Genomic DNA, 23,958 nt, shown 5'->3' on the forward strand with positions numbered 1-23,958 from the left:
ACTGCCTGTCACCCATAAGCCGCCTTTAGTACTTTCCCTGCTGGACGTGTCCCACATGGCAGCTTCATCAAAGCATGTGGTCCAAGAAGGAAACAGTCTGTTAGCAAGTCACACAAACCATTGCCTTTTGTAACCTCACCACAGAAGAACATTTCTTCTTTTGGATAGAAGCAAGTGACTGAGTTCAGCCTATGTTCAAGGGGAGGGGATTACACCGAGTGTCAGTACAGAAGGTATTGGGGGCCATTGTTGAGGTCCCTTGTGGTGTGATTTGCATTTTTTACATTAACAAGTAAATTGAATATCTTTGGATATTTGCTTCTCTTCTCTGTCCATATTTGTATGGAGTAGTTATCCTTTTTCTTATTTATACCTAAGGGTTCTTTATAGGTAGGGAAATTGGCTCTTTGTGATATGGATTACAAATATGTTTCTTATTTTTCTATTTCTCTTTTGACTTTGCTTTTGGCCCTGCATACACACACACACACACACACACACACACACACACGTGTGTGTGTGTGTGTGTATATATAATATAATATAATTTATATTTATGTGTGTGTATATATATATATTTTATGTAGTAAAATATATATATTTTATATGTATATTTTATGTAAACTAATACTCTTTCTTTTAAGGCTCTGAGCCCGTGTTCTCCTTAGAAGCTGCCTCTCATATAGCCCTGGGTGCCCACACTGGCCAGCATATATTACAGGGTTTGGGAATGTATTCATATGAAGAAGAGAAAAACCCATTCTTTGTGATGAGTCTGATCTCTTTGCATTACATATAACAGAAATTCAAACTGGTGGCCTGCAGAGTGGTCAGGAACCTTGGACTCTGTGGAAGTGGGTGGGGGTAAAGAGGAGCGAGGGTCCGGCAGGGATCCTGCCTTAGCGGAGAAAGGCAGGAGGGCAAGGGGCTAATGGGAGGGGAGAAACAAGAGGGTGGAGAGTTCTGTGAGTGAAAGGATTCAAGCCTGGACTAAGTGTCACGGGGCCCGAGGCCAGCCTGTTGCCTCCCCTTGGTGAGGGGAGATCCCATCCTAGGGTTATGAACATGCGGCACCCAGCCCTGGACTGTTGAGAAATACTGCAGGATATTAATCACATGTACTCCTAGTCTGAGAGGGGGAGTGGATGCTGTGCAGGGCTCTCAGGAGGGAGTGCTTGGGAGCAGAGAAAAGCTGCAGGGGCTGTGGGAAGCCCTGCGTGGTATCAAAGTGGTGGGGGAGCCCCTGGCTTCTTCGGGAGGGCATGACTGGCATGTTCACAGGGACCTGGCAGGGAAGTATATAGAGTCCACTGTGCGAGGTTAAGAAGGAACCATCCCTTTGATAAGAAGGGCTGTGAGAACAGCAGAGTGGGACTACTTGTGGTTAGGCTACTCGGGACCCTCCCGCTTTCTGCCAGGTCACAGCAGCATATAGTGCTGCTAGTTGGAGGCCTCACACCACATTGACCCTGTGATGCCTTGACACCAACTTAAACCTAGGGAGTGGGCAGAGTGCCTCCCAAGCAAGTGAAGTGGCCCCTTGACCTGAAGGGAGAGGGCCCCATGGGGAACTTATAGGGGATCCCTATTGCAGCCAATAATGGCAGTGCTTTTATTGGGCCTGTGTTGTGGGTGCAGGGAGCATGTCTCCCCAGGAGCAGGAATCCAGCTTAGAATCAGTGCCAGGTTAATCAACCTACCACCCCCCAGTGGGGGCTCATCTGCTACCTTGTAGCTTAAATAGGAGTTGTTGGAGAACAGTGTACCTTTCAATCCCACTGGCTGCTCAGGGTCTGCAGGGGAGGTGGGAGTTTATTGAACCCTTCCCGTGGAGCCAGAATTGTGTATCCTGCGTATCCAGGAGGGCCTGGCCATGGTCTGTAAGTTGGAACAACAAGGAAGACAAGGGATGTCCCAGTGACACCTTGATTGTGGCCTTACTACCTATGGAGACAGCTGTGCCTGACTTTGACTTGTATTTGGGGTGTCTCTGAGGCAAGAGCGCCCCAAGTTCTTCCTTATCCTGAAAGGGACAACTCGGGCAGTGCCTCGGCAGTTGGTGGGAGTGCAGATGGGACATTGGCTGGCCAGGGCATCCAGTGTTAAATGGCATTCTAAAGTTTGGCCACTTTTGCTGACTGTTGGGTGGGTTGTGTCCTTTATTAGAGACATAAACATTCCACTGAGGTCTGTCATGTAGTACAGTGGTCACACCACCCATAACGTATACAGACTACATTGCTGTTCACTCAGCTGGTGTTGTGGGGGCTCCCTGCACAGCCAAGGGGACCAGGGGAGGGGTGACCTCCTCTGGCGTGGGTGGCATTTGGCAAGGAACAGCAGGGGAGACCTCTTCCTGGAGGTGGCACATGCCAGGGGGACCAGATTTGACTCTATTCTGCATTGAGGAAGCCTCAATAGGTGTGCTTCCCAAGGCTCAATGGGCAGCTGGGTATGGAGGGTCACAGGCCAGGGTGTGTGAAAGCCTCTCTTTCCAGGAGAGCCCAGTGTGTGGCCAGCAGGTGTCTTTTGGTTGGTGTATAGTGTAGGCAAGGAAGGTATTTTCTTACATCTGTAGGCCTTGAGCACTGTGTGTCCATACGGATATATGGTCCAGAGACCAGGAAGCATAAGAGGAGGTTGCTAAAGCTTTTTCAGTGAAGAGGTATTTGAAGGCACTGATGGGAATGCCTGTTGACTTTATTTATTTTTGTTTAAAGATTTTATTTATTTATTAGGGAGAGATAGAAAGAGCACAGAGGGAGAGGGAGAAGTGGCTTCCCCGCTGAGCAGAGCCCGATTCAGGGCTCCTTCCCAGGACCCCAAGACCATGACCTGAGCCGAAGGCAGATGCTTAACCAACTGAGCCAGCCAGGCACCCCATGCCTGTTGACTTTAATTGGGGCAGATTTTAGGGCCTTTTGTTGGAGGTATCCATTCAAGGTAGGCTTCTTTGCAAGAGACAGCATAAATGGGTACAAGTAAAATGTGTAGATGAGCACTGTGTTGCCTCTGGAATCCAAAAAGGGCTAAAAGATTTGGGGCTGGTATTACCAGTGTGTGTGCTGAGAGGTCAGTAGCTGTGTTCTGACAGTGTCAAGGATGGAGTTGCTCTGGGTTTACCAAAATAATTTTCATGAATTTGCCAGAGTGGCTGGCTTGGCCCATCTTCTCTTTGTGAGCTCCTTTCTGAGTGTTTGGATGTCCTTAATGAATGTGTCACATGAACCTCCCTGGAGGAAGACATCGTAATGTGATGTCAGACCTGTGCTCCTTGAGAAAGGCACAAGCAGTTAAGACGTTGTCTGCAAAAATTGCGCATGACAGAGCTGTCCAGGTACCCTGTGAGTAGCCTGGAAAAGTCTACTGTGTCCATTCAGAGTTGAAGGTCAGCTGCACCTAAGAGGTTGTTGAAATAGGCACTGAATAGAACACATTAGCCAGATCTATAATAGCAAAATCCTGGTTGCTGATTGGGTGGGGTCAGTAATCTCAGTAACATTGGGTGGGAGCCTCAGAGGATGGAACCAGGGCATTAAGATTGTGGTCGTGCACTCTGAGGCACCTTATATTCTTTCCAGGTTTAAAAACAAGCCAAATTAGACCTGAAAGAAGCAGTGGGGGTAATCAGTCCTTCACCAAGTAGGTCTTGTATGATCAGTTTTAATCCTTGAAGACCCTGTGTTAGCTTACACTGGACTATGTTAACTATTTTAGCTCCATAAATGAGGGAGCGGGGGGTTCATGAGATCTTATTTTGGCTATTTAACTGATAAATCAGACTAGGTGGCAGGAGTGTCTTGCCAGATACAGACTGCCCCCCCCAAGGTACCTCCTACTGCGATATGGCCAGTTGGCAGTGGTTGTTGACTTGGTGATGGGAAGAGGTGGCTGTGCCCAGGAGAGACAGTGAGTAGAATACAGAGCAGGCTGATGCACAAGCTGACTGGCAGTTCATAGCTCCCATCCCAGGCAGCCCTGTCATGTCAGCAGATAGTTAGCAAAGAGCAGCTGTTGAAAGCTGACCAGGGTTGGGCTGTCCTACTCCGATGCCAACTGTTGGAATCACCTCATTCTGACTTCAGTGGTGATGGAGGGGTTCCCACCATAGCATTATGGAGATGGCCCAAACACATGATGACCCCATCACTGAACAAAGGAAATCCCCAAGTTTATCAGTCACACGTACTCACAACCTGGGGGAGGAGGACACTGCCTACCACCCAGAGACACACAGGGTTGCACTGGGGAGCAGAGTGAACTGCCAGGAGCTCCAGGAGGCAGTCTTTGTAGTAACAGTAGAAGGAGGTGCCCCTGGTTCCCATGGGAAGGTGTGGACTGGCAGGAACTAAAACCGCCTGCTCAAGGATAAGCAGGAACTGTGCCTGGTCCCCTTGATAAGGAGAGTTGCTTGATTAGAGGACCTTGTCTGTTGGAGCAGAGTGGGGAAGAGAAGTTGCAGTTAGATCATTTGAGGCCCTCCTGGTTTCACCATATGTCAAGACAGCAAATCTTCATTAATTTTGGGCCTTACAGCACTCAACCTATAGAAGGCTGATGGGGTTTCTTTTTCTCTTTTTGATTCTATGATTCTGTTTATTTGTTCATTTGTTCACTCATTCATGCCATGTGCACGTGTGTATGTATGTGTGTGTGTGAGAGAGAGAGAGAGAGAGAGAGAGAGAGAGAGAGAGAGAAATAGACAGACAGACAGACAGAGCAGCACTGTCCTGGATGCTATGGAGGAGCCAACAACCAGGCCCCACTCTCACAGCATCACATCCAAGCAGGGAGGGACAGACAGCAGATGCACAAGACAGTGTTGGACAGCAGAAAGGGGTATGAAGACAATAGCTGTGCCTCAGACTCAGAGGGGGAGGCAAGAGGAGGCCTGAGGACTAGAGGTTAGAGTGAGGCCTGAGTGACACAAGGGAGCTGCCTGGGAAGATCATGCATGACATTAGTTGGCCCCGGGTGGGAGGGCGTGCTCTGGATCTATGTTTTCACCTGTGTGTGGGTTCTGCTAGCCTCAGCAGAAGCAGGAAATATAGGAGAACCCCTCCTGTTATTGAAATATAATTGGCTTGATCTCTGAGACCTTAACAAGATGGGGAAGAATTCAGGTCTTTTAAGCATGACCATTGGGTTCAGAACCAGCCCAGGCTCAAGGTGACCATGAAAGGAATAGGAGGCCATTTGGAAGGTGCGCTGCTGGGAAGATAACCAGTTCCCGCTGAAGAATCAGAAACGAAAGCTAAGAATGGCGGTGTGCATTCCAAAACCCTCTGCCCACCCACTGCAGGCACTCCTAATTGTGCTACAAAGACACAACCCCTAAAAATTGAGGGTATTGGAATGGGTGAGGGATTCATGCTGTAGGCCTGGGGATCCTGATTCATTGATCTGTGCCTGGGTCTGAGTTGCAGCTTTCAGGTCGTTCTGATGGCAGAATAGACTGAAAAGCATTGATGGTGTCCCACCCCTCATGATTAGAAGTTAGAGGCCCAAACGGGCAGGGACTTGTTCAGGGTCACCCAGGAAACCACCTGATGTTTGACCCGGATTCTACCCCACTGCCTAGGGCAGCCCCAGAATCTAGCTCAAGCTCTTTGAGATTTTCTACTGTGTACTGAGCTATTTTTAAAATCACAGTCTTGATTTTTTGGCTGGTAACCTAATAAACCAGGTTGACAGATTTTGTTCTCAAATAGCACAGGAAAGTGTTTCATGTAATGACATCTTTTATTTATTTTTGGTGACAATTTATGTTTTGATGATTATGAAAGCAAGTGATCACAATAGAATGTACAGAAAATTATACAATAAAAGTCACTTTTTAAAAAGATTTTATTTATTACTTGACAGAGACACAGCGAGAGAGGGAACAGGAGCAGGAAAAGTGGGAGAGGGAGAAGCAGGCTTCCCACTGTCACTTTTAACTCTACCATTCAGAAGCAGTCACTTTTAGCATCTTGATGTATATCCTTCTGAACTTTCACTGCTTGTGTTCACTGCTATGTGGGTTTATGTTAATTTCTCATTTGCTTTTTTAAACAGAAATGAAAAACATTTTCATAATGATTAAGAACTGCATAATCAGAAATCTCTTTCTCTGTGAAATTATACAAATGATTGTCTATTTCCATATCTTCTGTACTGATGAGAATGGTTCAAGGGCCCACTGTGTATAATTTTACATTGTATTATGATGTTTGACCAAATTCAAAAGTATAAAGAAATCATAATAAAGTGACAACTTGTTGGGGGTCCCTCCAGCTTGGTGTCATGGGAGCAGTGTGATCAGTGTTCAGAGAAAGCAGGCTAGCTCCGAGCTGTTCTGTTGTAAACCAGCTAACTTCTGCAACTCCTTTCCCAAAAACATGCCATTTCTCTCTGCCTTCTGCTGGTTCGGACTCTTGCTGGAACACAGGGATCCAAACCACAGATGGCAGGCAGCAGCAGATGGGAGAAGGGCAAGGAGTGGACCACAGGGAGGGCGGTGGAGGCGGTCTGCACTGGGAGTCAGGGTCTTAGTCCTGCCTCTGGTACTGACGTGTGATGATCTTCAGCAAACCCTCTAGGGCCTTCAATCTCCTTTTTTGTTTTTTAAATTTAAATTCAATTAGCCAGCATATTAGTTTTTGATGTAGTGTTCAGTGATTCACTTGTTGCCTATAAAACCCAGTGCTCATCACAACACGTGCCCTCCTTAATGCTCATCACCCAACTCCCCCATTCCTCCTTCCCCTCCCCTCCAGCAATCCTCAGTTTGTTCCCAGAGTCAAGAGTTCTCATGGTTTATCTGCCTCTCTGCTTTCTTCCCATTCCGTTTTTCACCCCTTCTATGATCCTCTGCGCTATTTCATATGTTCCACATATGAATGAAAGTATATAATAATTGTCTTTCTCTGCTTGACTTATTCACTTAGCGTTATATCTCCAGTTTCATCCCTGCCGAGGTAAATGATAGATATTCATCCTTTCTGATGGCTGAGTCATATTCCCTTGTAGATATGAACAAGATCTTCTTTATCCATTTATCTGTTAAAGGGCATCTCAGCTCTTCCCAGTTTGTCTATTGTGGACATTGCTGCTGTGAACATTGGGGTACAGATGGCCCTTCTTTTCACTACATCTGTATCTTTGCAGTAAATACCCAGTAGTGCAATTGCCGGGTCGTAGGGTAGTTGTATTTTTAACTTCTTGAGGAACCTCCACACTGTTTTCCAGAGCAGCTGCACCAGCTTGCATTCGCACCAACAGTGTAAGAGGGTTCCCCTTTCTTACATCCTCAGCAACACCTGTCACTTCTTGGCTTGCTAATTTTAGCCATTCTGACTGGTGTGAGGTAGCATTTCATTGTGGTTTTGATTTGTATTTCCCTGATGGCGAGTGATGGGAAGCATTTTGTCATGTGCCTATTGGGCCTTTGATTTCTCGTCTGCAAAAACAGAAGGTTGTGCTTCCTGGGGAACATCCTAAGGATACTTTGTGAGTCTGGTGGTGGACTGAACGTGAAATGATTCAGCATGAAAGGGCATTGAGGAGCACAGACGGCTACACAAGGGAGCGAAGCTCTTTCCTTCCTTCATTTATTCATTCATTTGCAGGTCTTGGTGCTGTGTGGTTGTTTGGTCCTTATCTCTGCTCCCGTTCCTTGGGTTTCCTTCAGAGCACTTATCACAGATCATAATTGCATTTTCAATTTTAGGATTGGTTGCCATAGTAGAAAGCTTAAGCATGTGTCTTTCAGCTAACAGATGCACCATGACACTTAGACCATGAGTCTGGCAAATACTAGGCCCTCAGTACTAATTTGGGGAGTAAATGAATGAATGCTTTCCCCTCTGAGGATTGCAACAGTGAGTCAGCCTGACTCCATCTTGAGGGGAGGTCACTCCAGGACGGAAGAGTCGATATGTGTGCATTTCATGTTGCCACCCAGCAAGTGTGGGCTTGCCTTCAGAGGGGTTCAGAAAAAGAGCTTGGGAATCCTGGGCAAGATGTCAGGCTCTGTCCAGGAAACTGTGATGGCCTCAAAGACGAGGAGGCCCTTCAGCTGGCCCTGAGGTTTGGCAGGAGTTCAGTCTGAGCAGTGTGTGGAACCTGCAGAAAGAGTGGTGTGAACATAGGCACGGCCCACGTGAGGGTCCATGGGAAGTTCCTCTAGGCTGTGTGGTATATGACTATGTTCTAGAAAGAGACAGGCCTCAAATGGATGCTCCCCACCCCAGATTGCGAGGGACCTTGAATGTGTGGCCGCAAAATCTCAACTTTCTCAGGTAATGAGCTGACAGCTCTTGAGGATATTTGGGCAAGCAGGTGACTTGGAGATGTAATGTAAAATGTGAATGTGAAAAGCATGCATTATTTCTGGTGGACAGATGGGTTAGGAGGTACTAAGGGCCCTGCTGAAGGTGGTGTCCATGAGCTGGAGAGGAGGGGACGGGCATGGCAAAGACATGGGGACGAGCAGATAGGGTGTGGTGTTGAGGTGGTTGGGGGATGGGCGATCGGAGTGGGTTTTGGGTTTCTGACAGAACCATTCACTGAGGCAGGAGGCTTGGGAGAGGGGTTGGAAGGGATGGTCATGGAGGACTGATTGAGTTACATGGGAGTTACACAGAGTCTGCGAACTCAGGGAAGCTTGGTAATTGTTAGTTTATCTGAGATGAGAAAAATAGAGTGGGGACAAGGCTCCCCAGATGTCCCTGTTACCTATTGCCATGCCGCACACCACACCCAAATTTAGTGGCTTATTTCAAGCCAGTCATTCAGTTAGATCATGAATCTGCAGTTTGGGTAGAGCTTCGTGAGAATGGATGTCTGGTCTGCTGCTGTGTCTGCTGCGGTGGCTTGCTGTGTGTTGTGTGCAACACAGGCTAGCTCACTATGTGACATGACAGTTACTGCTGGCTGTTACCTGGAATTACAGCGGGAACACCCATAGGGGGCCTCTCCATGTGACCACTTGGGCTCCTCACAGTAAGGTGTCTGGGTTGCAAGCATGAGCATTTCAAGAGATGAGAAGCAGAGACTCAGTCTCTCAGAAACCAGACTGGCTTGGTTTCTTTTCACAAATCAAAGGGAGGAATGCCTGAGAAGGTTAGAGCTCATTATGACTGGCTCCAAGGAAAGGCTTAAAAATACCTGTTGAATGAATGAGTCAATGAATTGTGTGAGGACAGATGCAGAGAGAGGAGTATCTGGGGCTTGAGGGAGACAATTGTCAGAGAACGTTAGCTGGAGTTGGTGAGGAGGTGGATGGGCTAGAGGAAGTCCATAGGATCTAGATTGGTGAGGACCATGAACTCCAGGCTAATGGGATGGGATCTGAGAATGGGATAGACTATTCAACACAGAGGAACTAGCTAAATTGCCTGAGAGGAACAGGATCAGAAGTTGAAGCCCAGATCAAGGGCCTGATCCAGGTGAAGTCTTCCCTGGTCAGTAGGTGAGTGTACTTCTGACTTTGGGTTTCTTTCCATTGTGGCCTTGGCCGTTGTTCCAGCCAGCCCTCAGGCCTGCTATTCCACCCCTGGTACATGGGGAATGCACAGACACCCCCAACCATAGAATCTCTGGCAGTCAGAGGTGATGTCCCAGTGAATTCTCTGGGTTGGGACAGTCAGGGTACAGGAAGTGGGGGGGTCCCTTTCGAAGCATGTTTATAAGCCTTCTGGGCCCTTGTGAGAGAACAGTACTGTGTTTCCTTTGTGAATACAGCTTCTTCATATGGCCGTGAGCCATTCAACTCTGAAGTCAAGGTGAATGTAGGACAAGGCTTCTTTCTTGGGTATCTGCAGCCCTCTTGACCTTGAGCAATGGACTCCTCAGGAGCCTGTAGAAGTGGGTCCTTTATGCTGAGATTTCTCCAGACCGTGTCTTCCGAAAGTAGAAGCAGCCTGGGGTGTGTGTGCAGAGGCGGGCAGGATTTTTTGCAGCCCTTACCAAGGCCAGGTCTTGTGCAGCTCTGTCTCCCTGGGTCCAGCCCAAGCCAGCATTGGCTGGATGCTCTCAAGGTCACCGAGAGAGACTGTGAGTCTCCTCGTGATAGTCAGTTGAGGGCGGTCCCGGCTGGCACAGCAGCCACTCTGAGGAGAGCCTGATCCGCGGGGAGTGCACGGACAGGAGGAGCTTGCCAAGGCCCCAAACGAGGCTCTGAGTCACACTGGCCTTTGTTCCTTGCTTGCTCTCGCCCTTGGCTGAGGGGCTGTAAGGGAGCCTTTCAACAGCTCAGGACACTGGCAACATTACCTGTGTGGACCTCTTAGGAAACGTATCCTGGTGTGTGCAAGGAGGACAGAGGACAGACCTGGACTTTTTGCTCCTGCCCATGTAGTTCACGGCCTGACCATGGTGGTCACCCAGCTGAATCTGGAGTTTCGCTTCCAGGGCAAGAAGCTGCGAGGCTTCAGCTGTGAGCTCACCCGCTCCCCCCACGGGGTCTGGCCTGAGACTATCTTCACTATCATTTGCCAGATCGTGGTGCCCATTCTCCTCTCCGGCGTGGGCATGTTGACAGCCGGCCTGGTGATGAACACCATCCAAGTGCGTACTGGGCATATGAGTGCCAGCGTGGGGCCCTGGGTGGAGGGAGAGGGGAATCAGGCTCTCTGGGCATCGCAGATAGGACAGGGTGGAGGACAGCAGAGGCCCTGAGTGGGGCTGCAACCCTGAGCCTGGCCCAATGCCCGGGAGTCGCGGGCTCAGTGGTGCCCCCTGGAGATTCCTCCAGGGACTCCAGGTCCGAGAACCGTAGAAGCTTCTGATGACTCCCTCCAAGGTCAGCCCACACATGTTAGCCTGGGGAATTAAAACCATTTTCCTTCCAAGGGATGCAGGTTCATCAGGCAGGGCCTGGAGGGGCTCAGATCCTCTGCCATGACTCACTACCTGAGGGAATTCATTAAGCTTTCCCTACATCAGCCTCCCCAGACAGGGTGAATGAATGCAGGTGTGTCACAGGATGGTGAGGATGGGCGCCCAAGTATGCCTCATGTTGTGGCCCCGAGGGTAATGGGGCTCTTTCCTCCAGCCCCCAGAATCTCTGTCCAAAGCCTGGGCTGGTGTCCGAGCAAGCACAGGGAAGTAGTGGTCTCTTTTGGGTATTAGCATTTGCGGGAGGCCCTCGGGTGAGCACACACTCTAGCACTCACTTCTCCTGGTCTGTTTATGCCCTGGGATTGGCTCAGGTAATGCTATTTGAATCACTGAGGGTTTGCTTTGTCTGCCTGAACGTTTTTATGGAGTTATTCTGATTTTAGACAATATATGTAAGTGAAGAAGAGAGGGTGCCCATAATCTGTCAGTGTTTTGGTGTGTATCCGTCAAGAACTTATGGGATCATACTACATGATGATATGTTTTTAGTCAGTGATACTAAGTTTACATTTAGTTTTGCAGCCTGTGGGGACATCCCAGCTAGTGTGTGTCTTTCTCAATTGGACCCAGCATCTCCTTCCTGATGGCTGTCTCCCAGTCTCTGGATGAGGCTCATGATGCCTCCTAGCTGGCCTCCACTTGCCTGGCCAGACAACACGTTCAGCCCTCCTGGGTCCGGGACAGCCCGTTGTGTATTGGCCAGTACCATTAGAAAGCATTCACTTGTATGATGCCTCCATCAGAAAGGATGACTACCCAACTTTTGTAGCAACATGGACGGGACTGGAAGAGATTATGCTGAGTGAAATAAGTCAAGCAGAGAGAGCCAAATATCATATGGTCTCACTTATTTGTGGAGCATAACAAAGAACATGGAGGACATGGGGAGATGGAGAGGAGAGGGGAGTTGAAGGAAACTGGAAGGGGAGATGAACCATGAGAGACTATGGACTCTGAAAAACAACCTGAGGCTTTTGAAGGGGTGGGGGGGGTGGGAGGTTGGGGAACCAGGTGGTGGGTAATAGGGAGGGCACGTATTGCATGGAGCACTGGGTGTGGTGCAAAACCAATGAATACTGTTATGCTGAAAATAAACAAATAAAAAAATACAAAGAAAAAAAAGAAAGCATTCACTTGGGGGCTTGCAACCTGTATACCCGTCTCTCCCACCTCAGAGCTTCAGCTGCTGCAGTGGTGTCTCGCGCCTTCCCTAAGACCCTCCTGGGGATACTGTGGAGAAAGACTCTGCCCTGGGTTTCTCCTTTTTGACTTTCCATGACTTCTTACGGAGCATGGGTTTCAGCCCTCCACTGCATTGCATGTCCCTTAGTTGCCGCAGGCTGGGAGAATATTGATCAATGCCTGGGGGGGGGGGGGATCTTGGAAGAGTCCAGAAGATTCAGTGGCATGTGGGGGGAAGACAGAAGATTGTGCCTGACCATCAGCAGTGGTGGTGCAGAAGGCCAGTCCAGGGGGAAGTACAGCCAGAGGACAGAACACCTTTCTGGACCTCTGTGTTAAGATGCCATCTGGGAGGCAAGCATGCAGTAAAAGGTGTGTCTTGGGAAGCAGGCCCAGAGCATGCAGGGGGAAGACTGTCTGCAAATCCAGGCCTTGAGTCCTCCAGCTTTGGGAGACCCAGCAGCTGGGAAAAACTGGAAACATATCTAGGAGATACACCTCATTCCTTCTTCCCAATTTACATACGTGCAGTGCCTCCCAGGTACAGTGAAGTTCAAGGACACTCAGCTTTCCATGGCTCCTACGTGTGCACCAGCACCTCCCTGATCATGGCCACTCAGTGGTGCAGGAGGCAGCCTTGCCAGCACTGTTTACAGGGTAGTCCCACAACACAAGAGGGTGACCTGCCTCCAGCTATTTCCAGGCTGCTGCATGTCAGGGCCTCAGGGCTTATGAGCCTGCAGCAAGGATGTCTGCCTGGCAGGTGTGCCCTGGGGATGTCCCTGGCACAGTGGGCTGGCCCTAAGGGCACTGGCCAGGTGCTGGTTTTATCTCCTCTAGATTTGGGGCCAGGGATCTGGGTTCTCTGTTTATGGTGTGTGAGTTCAGCCTGTCATTGGGTCCAGGGATTGAGGCCCACTAAGTGGCCAGAGTATCAGTTCTTTTTTTTTTTTTTTTAATTATCTTTTTGTTACACAAGAAAAGTATAAATATTTTATTTTTTACGAAATAAATATCGCAGTTGAGGTTAAGCCTCAATCTCAGTTTATTTGTGGAGGAAGCCTCTATTATTACATCATGTGTGTCCTTCAGACCTTATGGGAGTGCACCCAGGGGCAATGACAGTGGTTTTAATTGTTAGAGTGTATGTGGTCTTTCTTCACTGAATCAGACATGAAGCAGATAGGATGTAGCCATGTGCAGAGTAGGTTAGATGAATTCATTCATTCTTCTTGTTCTTCATTTATTCACTCTGCATATTTTGTTGAATTCTGTACCAGCTGCTCTTGGGCCTTGGAGGTGCAGAGGTGAGCAGAAACGAGCCTATCCTTGCCTTCCTGTCATTTGTTTCCCAGCGAGATGAGGCAGGCGCTCGTCTGATCATCCCACAAACACATGTCCAGGAGCGGAGGTAGTGAGCAGACATTTGCCTGTGAAGAAAGAGGGAATGACTCATTCTTCCTAGAGGGATCAAAGAATCTGTAGTTAGCAGGACAGCAGGAGTTGGACCTTAAAGGATACTCTAACAGCTTCTAGGATGATGTGAGAGACAGCAGTCATTCCAAGCAAAGGGATCAGTGTGTGCAGAGATATAGTTGAGTGACTAGGCATTTGCAAGAAGTGAGGAGTGGTACACGGCCATGGTCAGGGTGCTGGACAGACAGTGAGGGGACCGGTTTGCACTGCTCGAATTGTATGCTGAGTACCAAGGAGTTGTGTGGGTGTTGGTGAGCCTTCTATGGCAGGATATGCTGAGAGAAGGGATTTATTTTTACTTTTGAGTCGGCAGGTACTCGGATTTGTGTGTCAGCCAAAAAGAAAGTGCTTGGGAGCAGTCAGCTTTCCGGGAGGTAGAAGGAGGCTTGGAGTATAGGAGGTCAGTCTCAGGGGAGACCAGAGGCCAGGGAGGAGGGCCCTTCCAGGAACTGGATGGCAGACTGACCTCTCTGGATGGGATGTGGTGCACTGATAGGACAGCTGCACAGGGGACTGGGGCTGGATACTTCTGGAAGACCGAGAGCTGCAGGAGGCTGCCGAGAGACCATGGGAACACCTCCTTGCCTGGGGACACAGTCCTCTTCTGAACTTTTAGGGGAAAGCAGACTCCTCACTCCATCAGAGCTGGGAATGGATTCTGAATGCCCCAGTTTTGAAGTTAAGGTGAGAGGAGAAAGGGAGCCATCAGCCATGGGTGCTCTTTGTCCATCTGAGTACCTGAAGGAGGCCCGACCCCTTTCACTTCAGGCCCTGTGAGATGTTCTGTTGGGCTGCTTTGGATGACTCTTCGGGGCCCCTAGTAAGTGGATTCATACATCTTCAGTCTCAGGGAACAGGGACCAGACCCCAGGCCTCCTGCCTCCTAGCTGACAAGGTAGGAGGGTTTTTTTAGGTCTAGAATTCTAAAACTAAGAGGAACCTTTAATGTAGGGATCACAGATATCTATAGGGGCCAGAGAGTTAAATTAAGTCCCTGGTACCAGATGGGTATTGAAAATTGGTGGAGGAGGCACAGGCAATATAATTGCATATAAATAGGTAGAAATTTTCACTTCACAAGTAAGTTTTTTCCCTTCCAATTTTCTTTATGTGCCCTTTCATTCTTTTTTATTTTCTTTTATTTTTGAATATTTTATTTATTTATTCAAGGTAGAGCAAGAGTGAGTGAGAAACAAGAGGGAGAGCATTAGCATGAGGTGTGGAGGGACAGAGAAGCAGACTCCCCACAGAGTAGGGAGCCAGATGTGGGACTCGATCCCAGGACCCCAGGATCATGACCTGAGGCAAAGGCAGATGCTTAACTGACTGAGTGACGCAGGGACCCTTTTTTAATTTTTAATATTTTACACTTGATAGGACCTGGATAGAGACATAGTCTGTCTATTTTGACAATTCCAGAGCCCATACGTGATGCTCTGGGGCCACTTGGCCTTGGTGTCTTGGGGCCACCTGAGAATCAGTGTCCACGGTAGAGCAGAGCCACTCCTTGGTCCTAGCTGGTCTTGCCAGCTCTCTTATTCAAATCTCCCAGCTCTGAAATTGGTGACTCGTTCCCTTTGCTAGAAACACATGGGCCACACTGGACACAGCGTGTTTGCAGGCTGGACCCAGTCAGCCTTGGACCCCAGCTTGGCCCCCAGTTTTCCCAGCTGCTGAAGGCTGGAGAAAGAAGGGGACTATCCCGAGGCCACAAGTGCTGTTCACTATTCAGTATTCAGAAGTTTTCATGGCTTCCTTCTTCTGCATTTAATTTAAAGCCATTTAAGAAAGTACTTAGTCTTATTCATGAGAAGTAACTTGTCATACCTTCTTTTGAGAAATTTCGAAGATGTGCCAGTATGTGTACTTGGATTGATCTCCTATTCTTTCCCCACCAGCACTGGCCGGTGTTTGTGGAGGTTAAAGATCTATTGACATTGGTGCCGCCCCTAGTGGGCCTGAAGGGGAACCTGGAAATGATGCTGGCGTCACGACTCTCCACAGCTGTAAGTCGATAACTGAGCATCTGGGCCACGTGCCTCCTGAAGGGATGGATCCGTGGGCACCTCCCAGGCTCCCCTCATAGCTTGTTAGCCAATGGATTGAATTCTGGAAAAATGAGTGTCGTGAGGTTCTGTTCCATCACGATGCTCCACCTGGTCACTCCTCCCAGTATGCCAACCTCTTTTTCCACGGCCAGGCCCAGCACCCTGTACCCTTGGTTTCTCCTCTAGCCCCGGTGTCAGGTGCTGCTCTGTGTCCCCCGAGTCCAGCTCCACACATTCACATACAAGCTGTAATGAGCAGCACAGGCTGGCTGGAGGGTTTGGGAGAGGAGAGAGGGGGTTTGAATCAATATGAAACCCACCTCTCTGGAGAATTTTGTTCTCTAGAATGTTTCCTTGAATGTTCCATCAGCAGAGGGGTCTTCTCAGGGCTCTGTGGCTCACACTGTTCTCACCTTGTTGCTTGTCCCAGCCCTCCCGGCTATCCTGGGAACCAACATTCTCCTTCTGTTATGCAGAGAGAGACCAGTCTCTCCCCTCCTGTGAACCAGCGTGTGAACCTGGCCTGTGGCAAGGGGAAGTGTGGTATGGTCAAGAGACTGACAGGGGAGCAATGTAGCTGGAGTAGGGCAGGCGAGGGGAGGGGGTGCTTGGAGAGAGGGTGAAGGGCGGTCAGCCCAACAATGACCCCTCAAGAGCCACAACCTAATCAATCGGGCCTGTGCATGGTTTCTTATGTGGACAGGGTCTTTGCCGGTGTGATTATGTGAGGGACCTGGGAGATGATCCTGGATTATCTGGGTGGGTCTCAGTGGCAGCACAAGGAACAGGGAAGTTTCAGAAGAAAAGGCCAGGTGAGGGAAGCCAAGGCAGAGAAGATGCTCTGCTACGGGATTGGAAGATGGAGGAAGAGCTGAGAAATGTGACTCCACCTGCTGGAGAAGGTGAAGAACACATTCCTCCCTAGAGCTTCCAGAGGCACTCTGAGTTTTGCCCCAGAAGACTCATTTCAGACTCAGCCTCCAGAACTGTAGGAGAATGTATTTCTGTTGTTTTAAGGCGTAAAATTTGTGATAATTTGTTACTGCAATAACAGGGAATCAACAGGTAAGGCTGGATCACTTACAGACCCATAAGGACATTGAAATGTTTTAAGCAGCAGATAACATGATACAGACATGCGCACGTATGATGTCATTGGTCAGTGTTTGAGAGGATAAAAAGTGTTCCTTGCCACCTCTGCTATGGTGGCATTTCATGTGTTAGCATTTTTATTTCATAGTGTTTAACCACATATTAAACATTCTCTGCAATGATCAAATCTTCATTCTAATTTGTTTAAAATACATAAAACATGGAGGGAAAACAAAACTAGTGGTAGAATTCATTACAGACATCTGTCCAAGGAGAATTACATCATTATCATCACATGTGATGATAATGAACTTTTGAGGTCACTCAACACCCATTCTGTATTTTTGTTTAAATCACTGTATTAAGGTATAAATTAATAAAATAAAAACTCACAAATTTTAAACATACAGGCCGGTGACTTTTGACAGATCTGTGTCCCTGTGTAACTACCACCCCAATCAAGATCTAAAACATTTCCATCTCCTCAGGAGATGTCTCCTGATCCGCTCAGCCCAGCCTGTCCCACCACTCCATCCTGGCAACCCTGGTCCAGCTCTAGTCTCTATAGATAAGTTTCATTTTCTTTTTTTTTTTTTCTTTTTAAAGATTTTATTTATTTATTTGACAGACAGAGATCACAAGTAGGCAGAGAGAGAGGCGGAAGCAGACTCCCTGCTGAGCAGAGAGCCCAATGTGGGGCTCGATTCCAGGACCCTGGGATCATGACCTGAGCCAAAGGCAGAGGCTTTAACCCACCGAGCCACCCAGGTGTCCCAAGTTTCGTTTTCAACACACATTCATGATTTTTAAAAATACTCTTAGTGTAACTTGGAATAGAATAATTTTTCTATATTTTTATTTATTTTGTTTTATTTTAGCTATATTGTTCTGGATGTTTAGATATTGTAATAAGCCAAGAAAAGGAAATAAGAGACTACCATATTGGGAAAGAGAAAAACTCATTATTTGCTATCAATATAGTTTTCGTCTTGAAAAGATCTAAGTAAAGCAACTAGAAAACTATGAAACTAAATAAGCTTAATAAAGTGACCTGATTTCAAAATACCTAGATGAAATTTAAAACATATATATATATGTATTGACATACATAAATGTTTATTTATATACTCCTGTACACACTAGAAATCATCATTTATGAAATATAATCAGAAAAGTTATCTTTTAAAACATTAACTAATTTTAAAACATCTTCAGACTGAAGCTGCAGATATCAGGATCTATACAAATAAAATAACACTTTAGAAAGGGAAATAAAAATTTGGAGAGAGATATAAAGTTCCTGAATGAGGCAAGCCAGCGTTGTAAAGTTATAAATTTTCCTTGTTTTCGTTTATAAAGTTAATGCAGTTACTCTCAGTGTGCCAAAGGGAGTTAGGAGAACAGGTGATAATGTTATTTTAAAGTTGATCTGGACGAGTGAGTGAGTGAGAATAGCTAAGGAAATATTGATAGGAAAAAGAGTAAGCACACTAATAGTAATGGTGAAATTCGATTTCCACATTTTAAAATGTAATATAACACTATAGTAATTAAACTATTTTGTAACCAGTATTAGTTAATGTATTTTACAACAGAACGGAATATCCAGAAATAAGCTCAGATGTATGTAAATATAATTTATTGAATACTAGCACTTTAAACCAGTGAAAAATGTTGAATTTTAAAAAAAGATTTATGTATTTATTTTAGAGAGAGAAACAAACTCCCCCTGAGCAAGGAGCCCAACACGGGGCTCGATCCCAGGACCTTGAGATCATGGCCTGAGTGGAAACCAAGAGTCCGACTCTTTTTTTTTTTTTTTTTAATTTATTTATTTTTTTTCAGCGTAACAGTATTCATTGTTTTTGCACAACACCCAGTGCTCCATGCAAAACGTGCCCTCCCCATTACCCACCACCTGTTCCCCCAACCTCCCACCCCTGACCCTTCAAAACCCTCAGGTTGTTTTTCAGAGTCCATAGTCCAAGAGTCCGACTCTTAACCAACTGAGCCATCCAGGTGCTCTGAGCAAGGATGAATTATTAATAAATGGTGCTGAGATTATTGGTTAATTCTTTAGAATTAATTTTTCCTTATGTCATTCATCAATATATATGTTGAGGAGATTGAATAATTTTTTAAAAGATTTTATTTTTATTTATTTGTCAGAGAGAGTGCACACAGGCAGGTAGAGTGGCAGGCAGAGGCAGAGGGAAAAGCAAGCTCCCTGCCGAGCAAGGAGCCTGATGTGGGACTTGATTCCAGGACACTGGGATCATGACCTAAGCTGAAGGCAGCCATTTAACTGACTGGGCCACCCAGGCGTCCTGAGGAGATTGAATGATTTAAAGTGAAGCATGATATCAGGAAGACACACACCATTATTTTTAGAATCTGGTGATAGTGTTTTTTAAGTAGCAGAACAAATGCAAAACCCATTGGAAACAATGTAATAATTTGTTTTAGTTTTCTAGGGCCACCATAACAATGAACACCAAACTGCTTGGCTTAAACAACAGAGGTGGATTTTCTCACAGTTCTGAGGGCTGTAACTCCAGATCAAGGTGGCAGGGTTAGTTCCTTCTGAGGGCCATGAGGGAAAATCTGTCCCAGACCTCTCTCCCAGCTTCTGGAGACTTTTGGCATTCCTTAGCTTGCAGACACATCACCCCCATCCCTGCTTTGTCCCAGGGCATTCTACCTATATTCACTCTGTGTCCAAATTTCCGCTTTCACAAGGACACCAGTCTTACTGGATTCAGTACCTGTCTTACCCCACTATGACCTCATCTAAACTAATGACATCACTGTAACCCTATTTCCAAATCAAATCACATACTAACGTACTGGGTTAGGACCTCAACATCTTTTGGAGGGATACAATTCTTTTTTTTTTTTTCCCCATTTTATTTATTTTTTTTCAGCATAACAGTATTCATTGTTTTTGCACAACACCCAGTGCTCCATGCAAAACGTGCCCTCCCTATTACAATTCTACATAACAGTCTCCTTGTGTAAATTTAAATGGGGAATAACAAACAAGGGAAGAAGTTATAATATATAAAAATTAACACTCTGGTGTCCTCAACTCTCTAAGTAGCTGTTATGCATCATTATGAAGACAAACCCTTCAAATCAAAATGAACAAAGGAGTAAATACCCAGCATTGCAATTGCAGGGTCATAGGGAAGCTCTATTTTTAATTTCTTGAGGAATCTCCACACTGGTCTCCAAAGTGGCTGCACTAACTTGCATTCCTACTAACAACAGTGTAAGAGGGTTCCCCTTTCTCCACATCCTCTCCAAAACACGTTGTTTCCTGTCTTGCTAATTTTGGCCATTCTAACTGGTGTGAGGTGGTATCTCAATGTGGTTTTAATTTGAGTCTCCCTGATGGCTAGTGATGATGAGCATTTTTTCATGTGTCTGATAGCCATTTGTATGTCTTCATTGGAGAAGTGTCTGTTCATGTCTTCTGCCCATATTTTGATATGATTCTCTGTTTTGTGTGTGTTGAGTTTGAGGAGTTCTTTATAGATCCTGGATATCAACCTTTTGTCTGTACTGTCATTTGCAAATATCTTCTCCCATTCCGTGGGTTGCCTCTTTGTTTTGTTGACTGTTTCCTTTGCTGTGCAGAAGCTTTTGATCTTGATGAAGTCCCAAAAGTTCATTTTCGCTTTTGTTTCCTTTGCCTTTGGAAACATATCTTGAAAGAAGTTGCTGTGTAGCAACATGAACGGGACTGGAAGAGATTATGCTGAGTGAAATAAGTCAAGCAGAGAGAGTCAAGTATCATATGGTTTCACTTATTTGTGGAGCATAACAAATAACATGGAGGACATGAGGAAATGGAGAGGAGAAGGGAGTTGAGGGAAATTGGAAGGGGAGGTGAACCATGAGAGACTATGGACTCTGAAAAACAACCTGAGGGTTTTGAAGGGGTGGGGGGTTGGGAGGTTGGGGAACCAGGTGGTGGGTAATAGGGAGGGCATGTATTGCATGGAGCACTGGGTGTGGTGCAAAAACAATGAATACTGTTATGCTGAAAAGAAATTTAAAAAAGTGAACAAAGGACATGAATCATAAATCCATGTTCACAAATAAATAAGACATAAAATATAAGATCATAAAACAGTAGAGAAAAAAAATCTCAATCATACTAGTCACCAGTGGATAGTAATTAACCAGTACTACTTTATTGCATATCAAGTGGGCTTAGATGAATATGAGTGTGAGTATCCACTTTTGGCAATTGTGTGGAGATGAGACTTGTCATACACTGATGTCAGCAAGTGTAATTTGGTAGTTTTTCAGAAGAGCAATTTCTCAAACTACAAATATATGTAGACCCTTTACCTCAGAAATTCTGTTTCTGGTAGGTTATCCTAAAGAAGCAGTTAGTTACCCAGAGATACCAGTACAAGGATGTTCTCTCATAGCTTCTTTTTCTACTTATTTTGAAGTAATTATAAATTCAGAGGAAGTTGCTAAGATAGTACAGAGTCCACCTTTGTACCCATCTCTCACTTTCCCTCAGTGTTTGCATGTTACATTGTTTTAGTGCATTAACGAAACTAGGACATTGACATTGTCACAAGCTGTATGTGGAGTTCCTGTCATTTTATCACATGCAGATGCCTGTGATCATCACCACAATCAGGAATAAGAATTGTTCCTCTCCATGAAGACCTCCCTCAGGCTATCCTTCCTTCCACCCTAATCCCTGGCAAATACTTGGCTGTTTTCCAACTTTAAGTTTTGTCATTTGAGAGGAGCTTAGTGTTTCTAAGTGATAATGTCCTTGAGTTCCATTCATTTGGTTTGTTGTTTGTATCAGTAGTTCATTGTGGTTTTTTAATTTCTTTTCAGTGTAACAGAATTCATTGTTTATGCACCACACCCAGTGCTCCATGTAATACGTACCCTCCATAATACCCACCACCAGGCTCCTCCAACCTTCCACCCCCGCCCACGCCCCTTCAAAACCCTCAGGTTGTTTTTCAGAGTCCATAGTCTCTCATGGTTCACTTCCCCTTCCAATTTCCCTCAACTCCCTCCTCCTCTCCATCTCCCCATGTCCTCCATGTTATTTGTTATGCTCCACAAATAAGTGAAACCATAGGATAATTGACTCTCTTTGTTTGACTTATTTCACTCAGCATAATCTCTTCCAATCCCGTCCATGTTGCTACAAAAGTTGGGTATTCATCCTTTCTAATGGCGGCGTAATACTCCATCGTGTATATGGACCACATCTTCCTTATCCATTCGTCCTTTGAAAGGCATCTTGGCTCTTTCCACAGTTTGGCGACCGTGGCCATTGCTGCTGTAAACATTGGGGTACAGATGGCCCTTCTTTCCACTACATCTGTATCTTTGAGGTAAATACCCAGTAGTGCAATTGCAGGTTCATAGGGAAGCTCTATTTTTGATTTCTTAAGGAATCTCCATACTGTTCTCCCAAGTGGCTGCACCAACTTTCATTCCCACCAACAGTGTTAGAGGGTTCCCCTTTCTCCACATCCTCTCCAAAACACGTTGTTTCCTGTCTTGCTAATTTTTGCCATTCTAACTGGTGTAAGGTGATATCTCAATGTGGTTTTAATTTGAATCTCCCTGATGGCTAGTGATGATGAACATTTTTTCATGTGTCTGTTAGCCATTTGTATGTCTTCATTGGAGAAGTGTCTGTTCATATCTTCTGCCCAATTTTTGACATGATTATCTGTTCTGTGTGTGTTGAGTTTGAGGAGTTCTTTATAGATCCTGGATATTAAACTTTTGTCTGTACTGTCATTTGCAAATATCTTCTCCCATTCCGTGGGTTGCCTTTTTGTTTTGTTGACTGTTTCCTTTGCTGTACAGAAGCTCTTGATCTTGATTAAGTCCCAAAAGTTCATTTTTGTTTTTGTTTCCTTTGCCTTTGGAGATATATCTTGAAAGACCTTGCTGTGGCTGATGTCGAAGAGTTACTGCCTATGTTCTCCTCTAGGATTCTGATGGATTCCTGTCTCACGTTGAGGTCTTTTATCCATTTCGAGTTTATCTTTGTGTATGGTGTAAGAGAATGGTCGAGTTTCATTCTTCTATATATAGCTGTCCAGTTTTCCCAGCACCATTTATTGAAGAGACTGTCTTTTTTCCACTGTATATTTTTTCCTGCTTTGTCGAAGACTATTTGACCATAGTGTTGAGAGTGCATATCTGGGCTGTCTACTCTTACATGGAAACTGACGAGAATGAAGACACTACAGTCCAAAACCTATGGGATACAGCAAAGGTGGTTCTAAGGGAGAAATACATAGCTATCCAAGTCTCCCTCAAAAAAATTGAAAAATCCAGAATACACCAGCTGTCTCTACACCTTAAAGAACTGGAGAATCAACAACAAATTAAACCAACTCCACACATAAGAAGGGAAATAATCAAGATTGGAGCAGAGATCAATGAGATAGAAACCAGAGATACAGTAGAATGTATGAAACTAGAGGCTGGTTTTTTGAAAGAATCAATAAGATCGATAAACCATTGGGGCGCCTGGGTGGTTCAGTGGTTTAAAGCCTCTGCCTTTGGCTCAGGTCATGATCCCAGAGTCTTGGGATCGAGCCCCACATCGGGCTCTCTGCTCAGCTGGGAGCCTGCTTCCTCCTCCTCTCTCTCTCTCTGCCTGCCTCTCTGCCTACTTGTAATCTCTGTCTGTAAAATAAATAAGTAAAATCTAAAAAAAAAAAAAAAATCAATAAACCATTGGCCACACTAACCCAAAAGAAAAGAAAGAAAGACCAAACTAATAAAATTATGAATGAAAAGGGAGAGATCACAACCTACACCAAGGAAGTAGAAACAATCATCAAAAGTTATTATCAACAGTTATATGCCAATAAGCTAAGCAACCTAGATGAAATGGATGCATTCCTGGAAAACTATAAACTCCCAAAATTGAACCAGGAATAAATTGACAACCTGAATAGACCAATATCTAGTAATGAGATTGAAGCAGTGGTCAAAAACCTCCCCAAAAAACAAGAGCCCAGGACCTGATGGATTCCGTGGGGGAATTCTACCAACCTTTCAAAGAAGAAATAACACCTATTCTCCTGAAGCTGTTTCCAACTTCATTTTTTTTTTTTTTTGCATGTGGATATCCAGTTTTTCCAGCATGATTTGTTGAAAAGATTGTCCTTTCCCCCACTGAATGCTTGTGGCATCCCTGTTGAATATTTTTTGACCATATATGTGAAGGTTTATTACTGGGTTCTCCAGTCCATTCCCT

The 23,958-nt window shown here is 45.7% G+C and overlaps 1 protein-coding gene across 7 annotated transcripts in view; it reads left to right on the forward strand.

The window, feature by feature from the left end:
- The window catches only part of SLC41A3 (solute carrier family 41 member 3), a 140,782-nt gene that overhangs the window by 17,967 nt on the left and 98,857 nt on the right, over nucleotides 1–23,958 (forward strand). For 6 of the 7 annotated variants that reach the window (XM_045992284.1, XM_045992288.1, XM_045992289.1 and 3 more), the window contains one exon: nucleotides 15,441–15,548. The exons of the other annotated variant lie outside the window; for it this stretch is intronic. In XM_045992284.1, the coding sequence (XP_045848240.1) occupies nucleotides 15,441–15,548 (108 nt within the window). The remainder of the gene's footprint in view (nucleotides 1–15,440; nucleotides 15,549–23,958) is intronic. 7 annotated transcript variants of the gene reach the window in all.

This window comes from Meles meles, chromosome 20 (assembly GCF_922984935.1).
Source record: "Meles meles chromosome 20, mMelMel3.1 paternal haplotype, whole genome shotgun sequence".
NCBI classification, from domain to species: Eukaryota; Metazoa; Chordata; class Mammalia; order Carnivora; family Mustelidae; genus Meles; species Meles meles.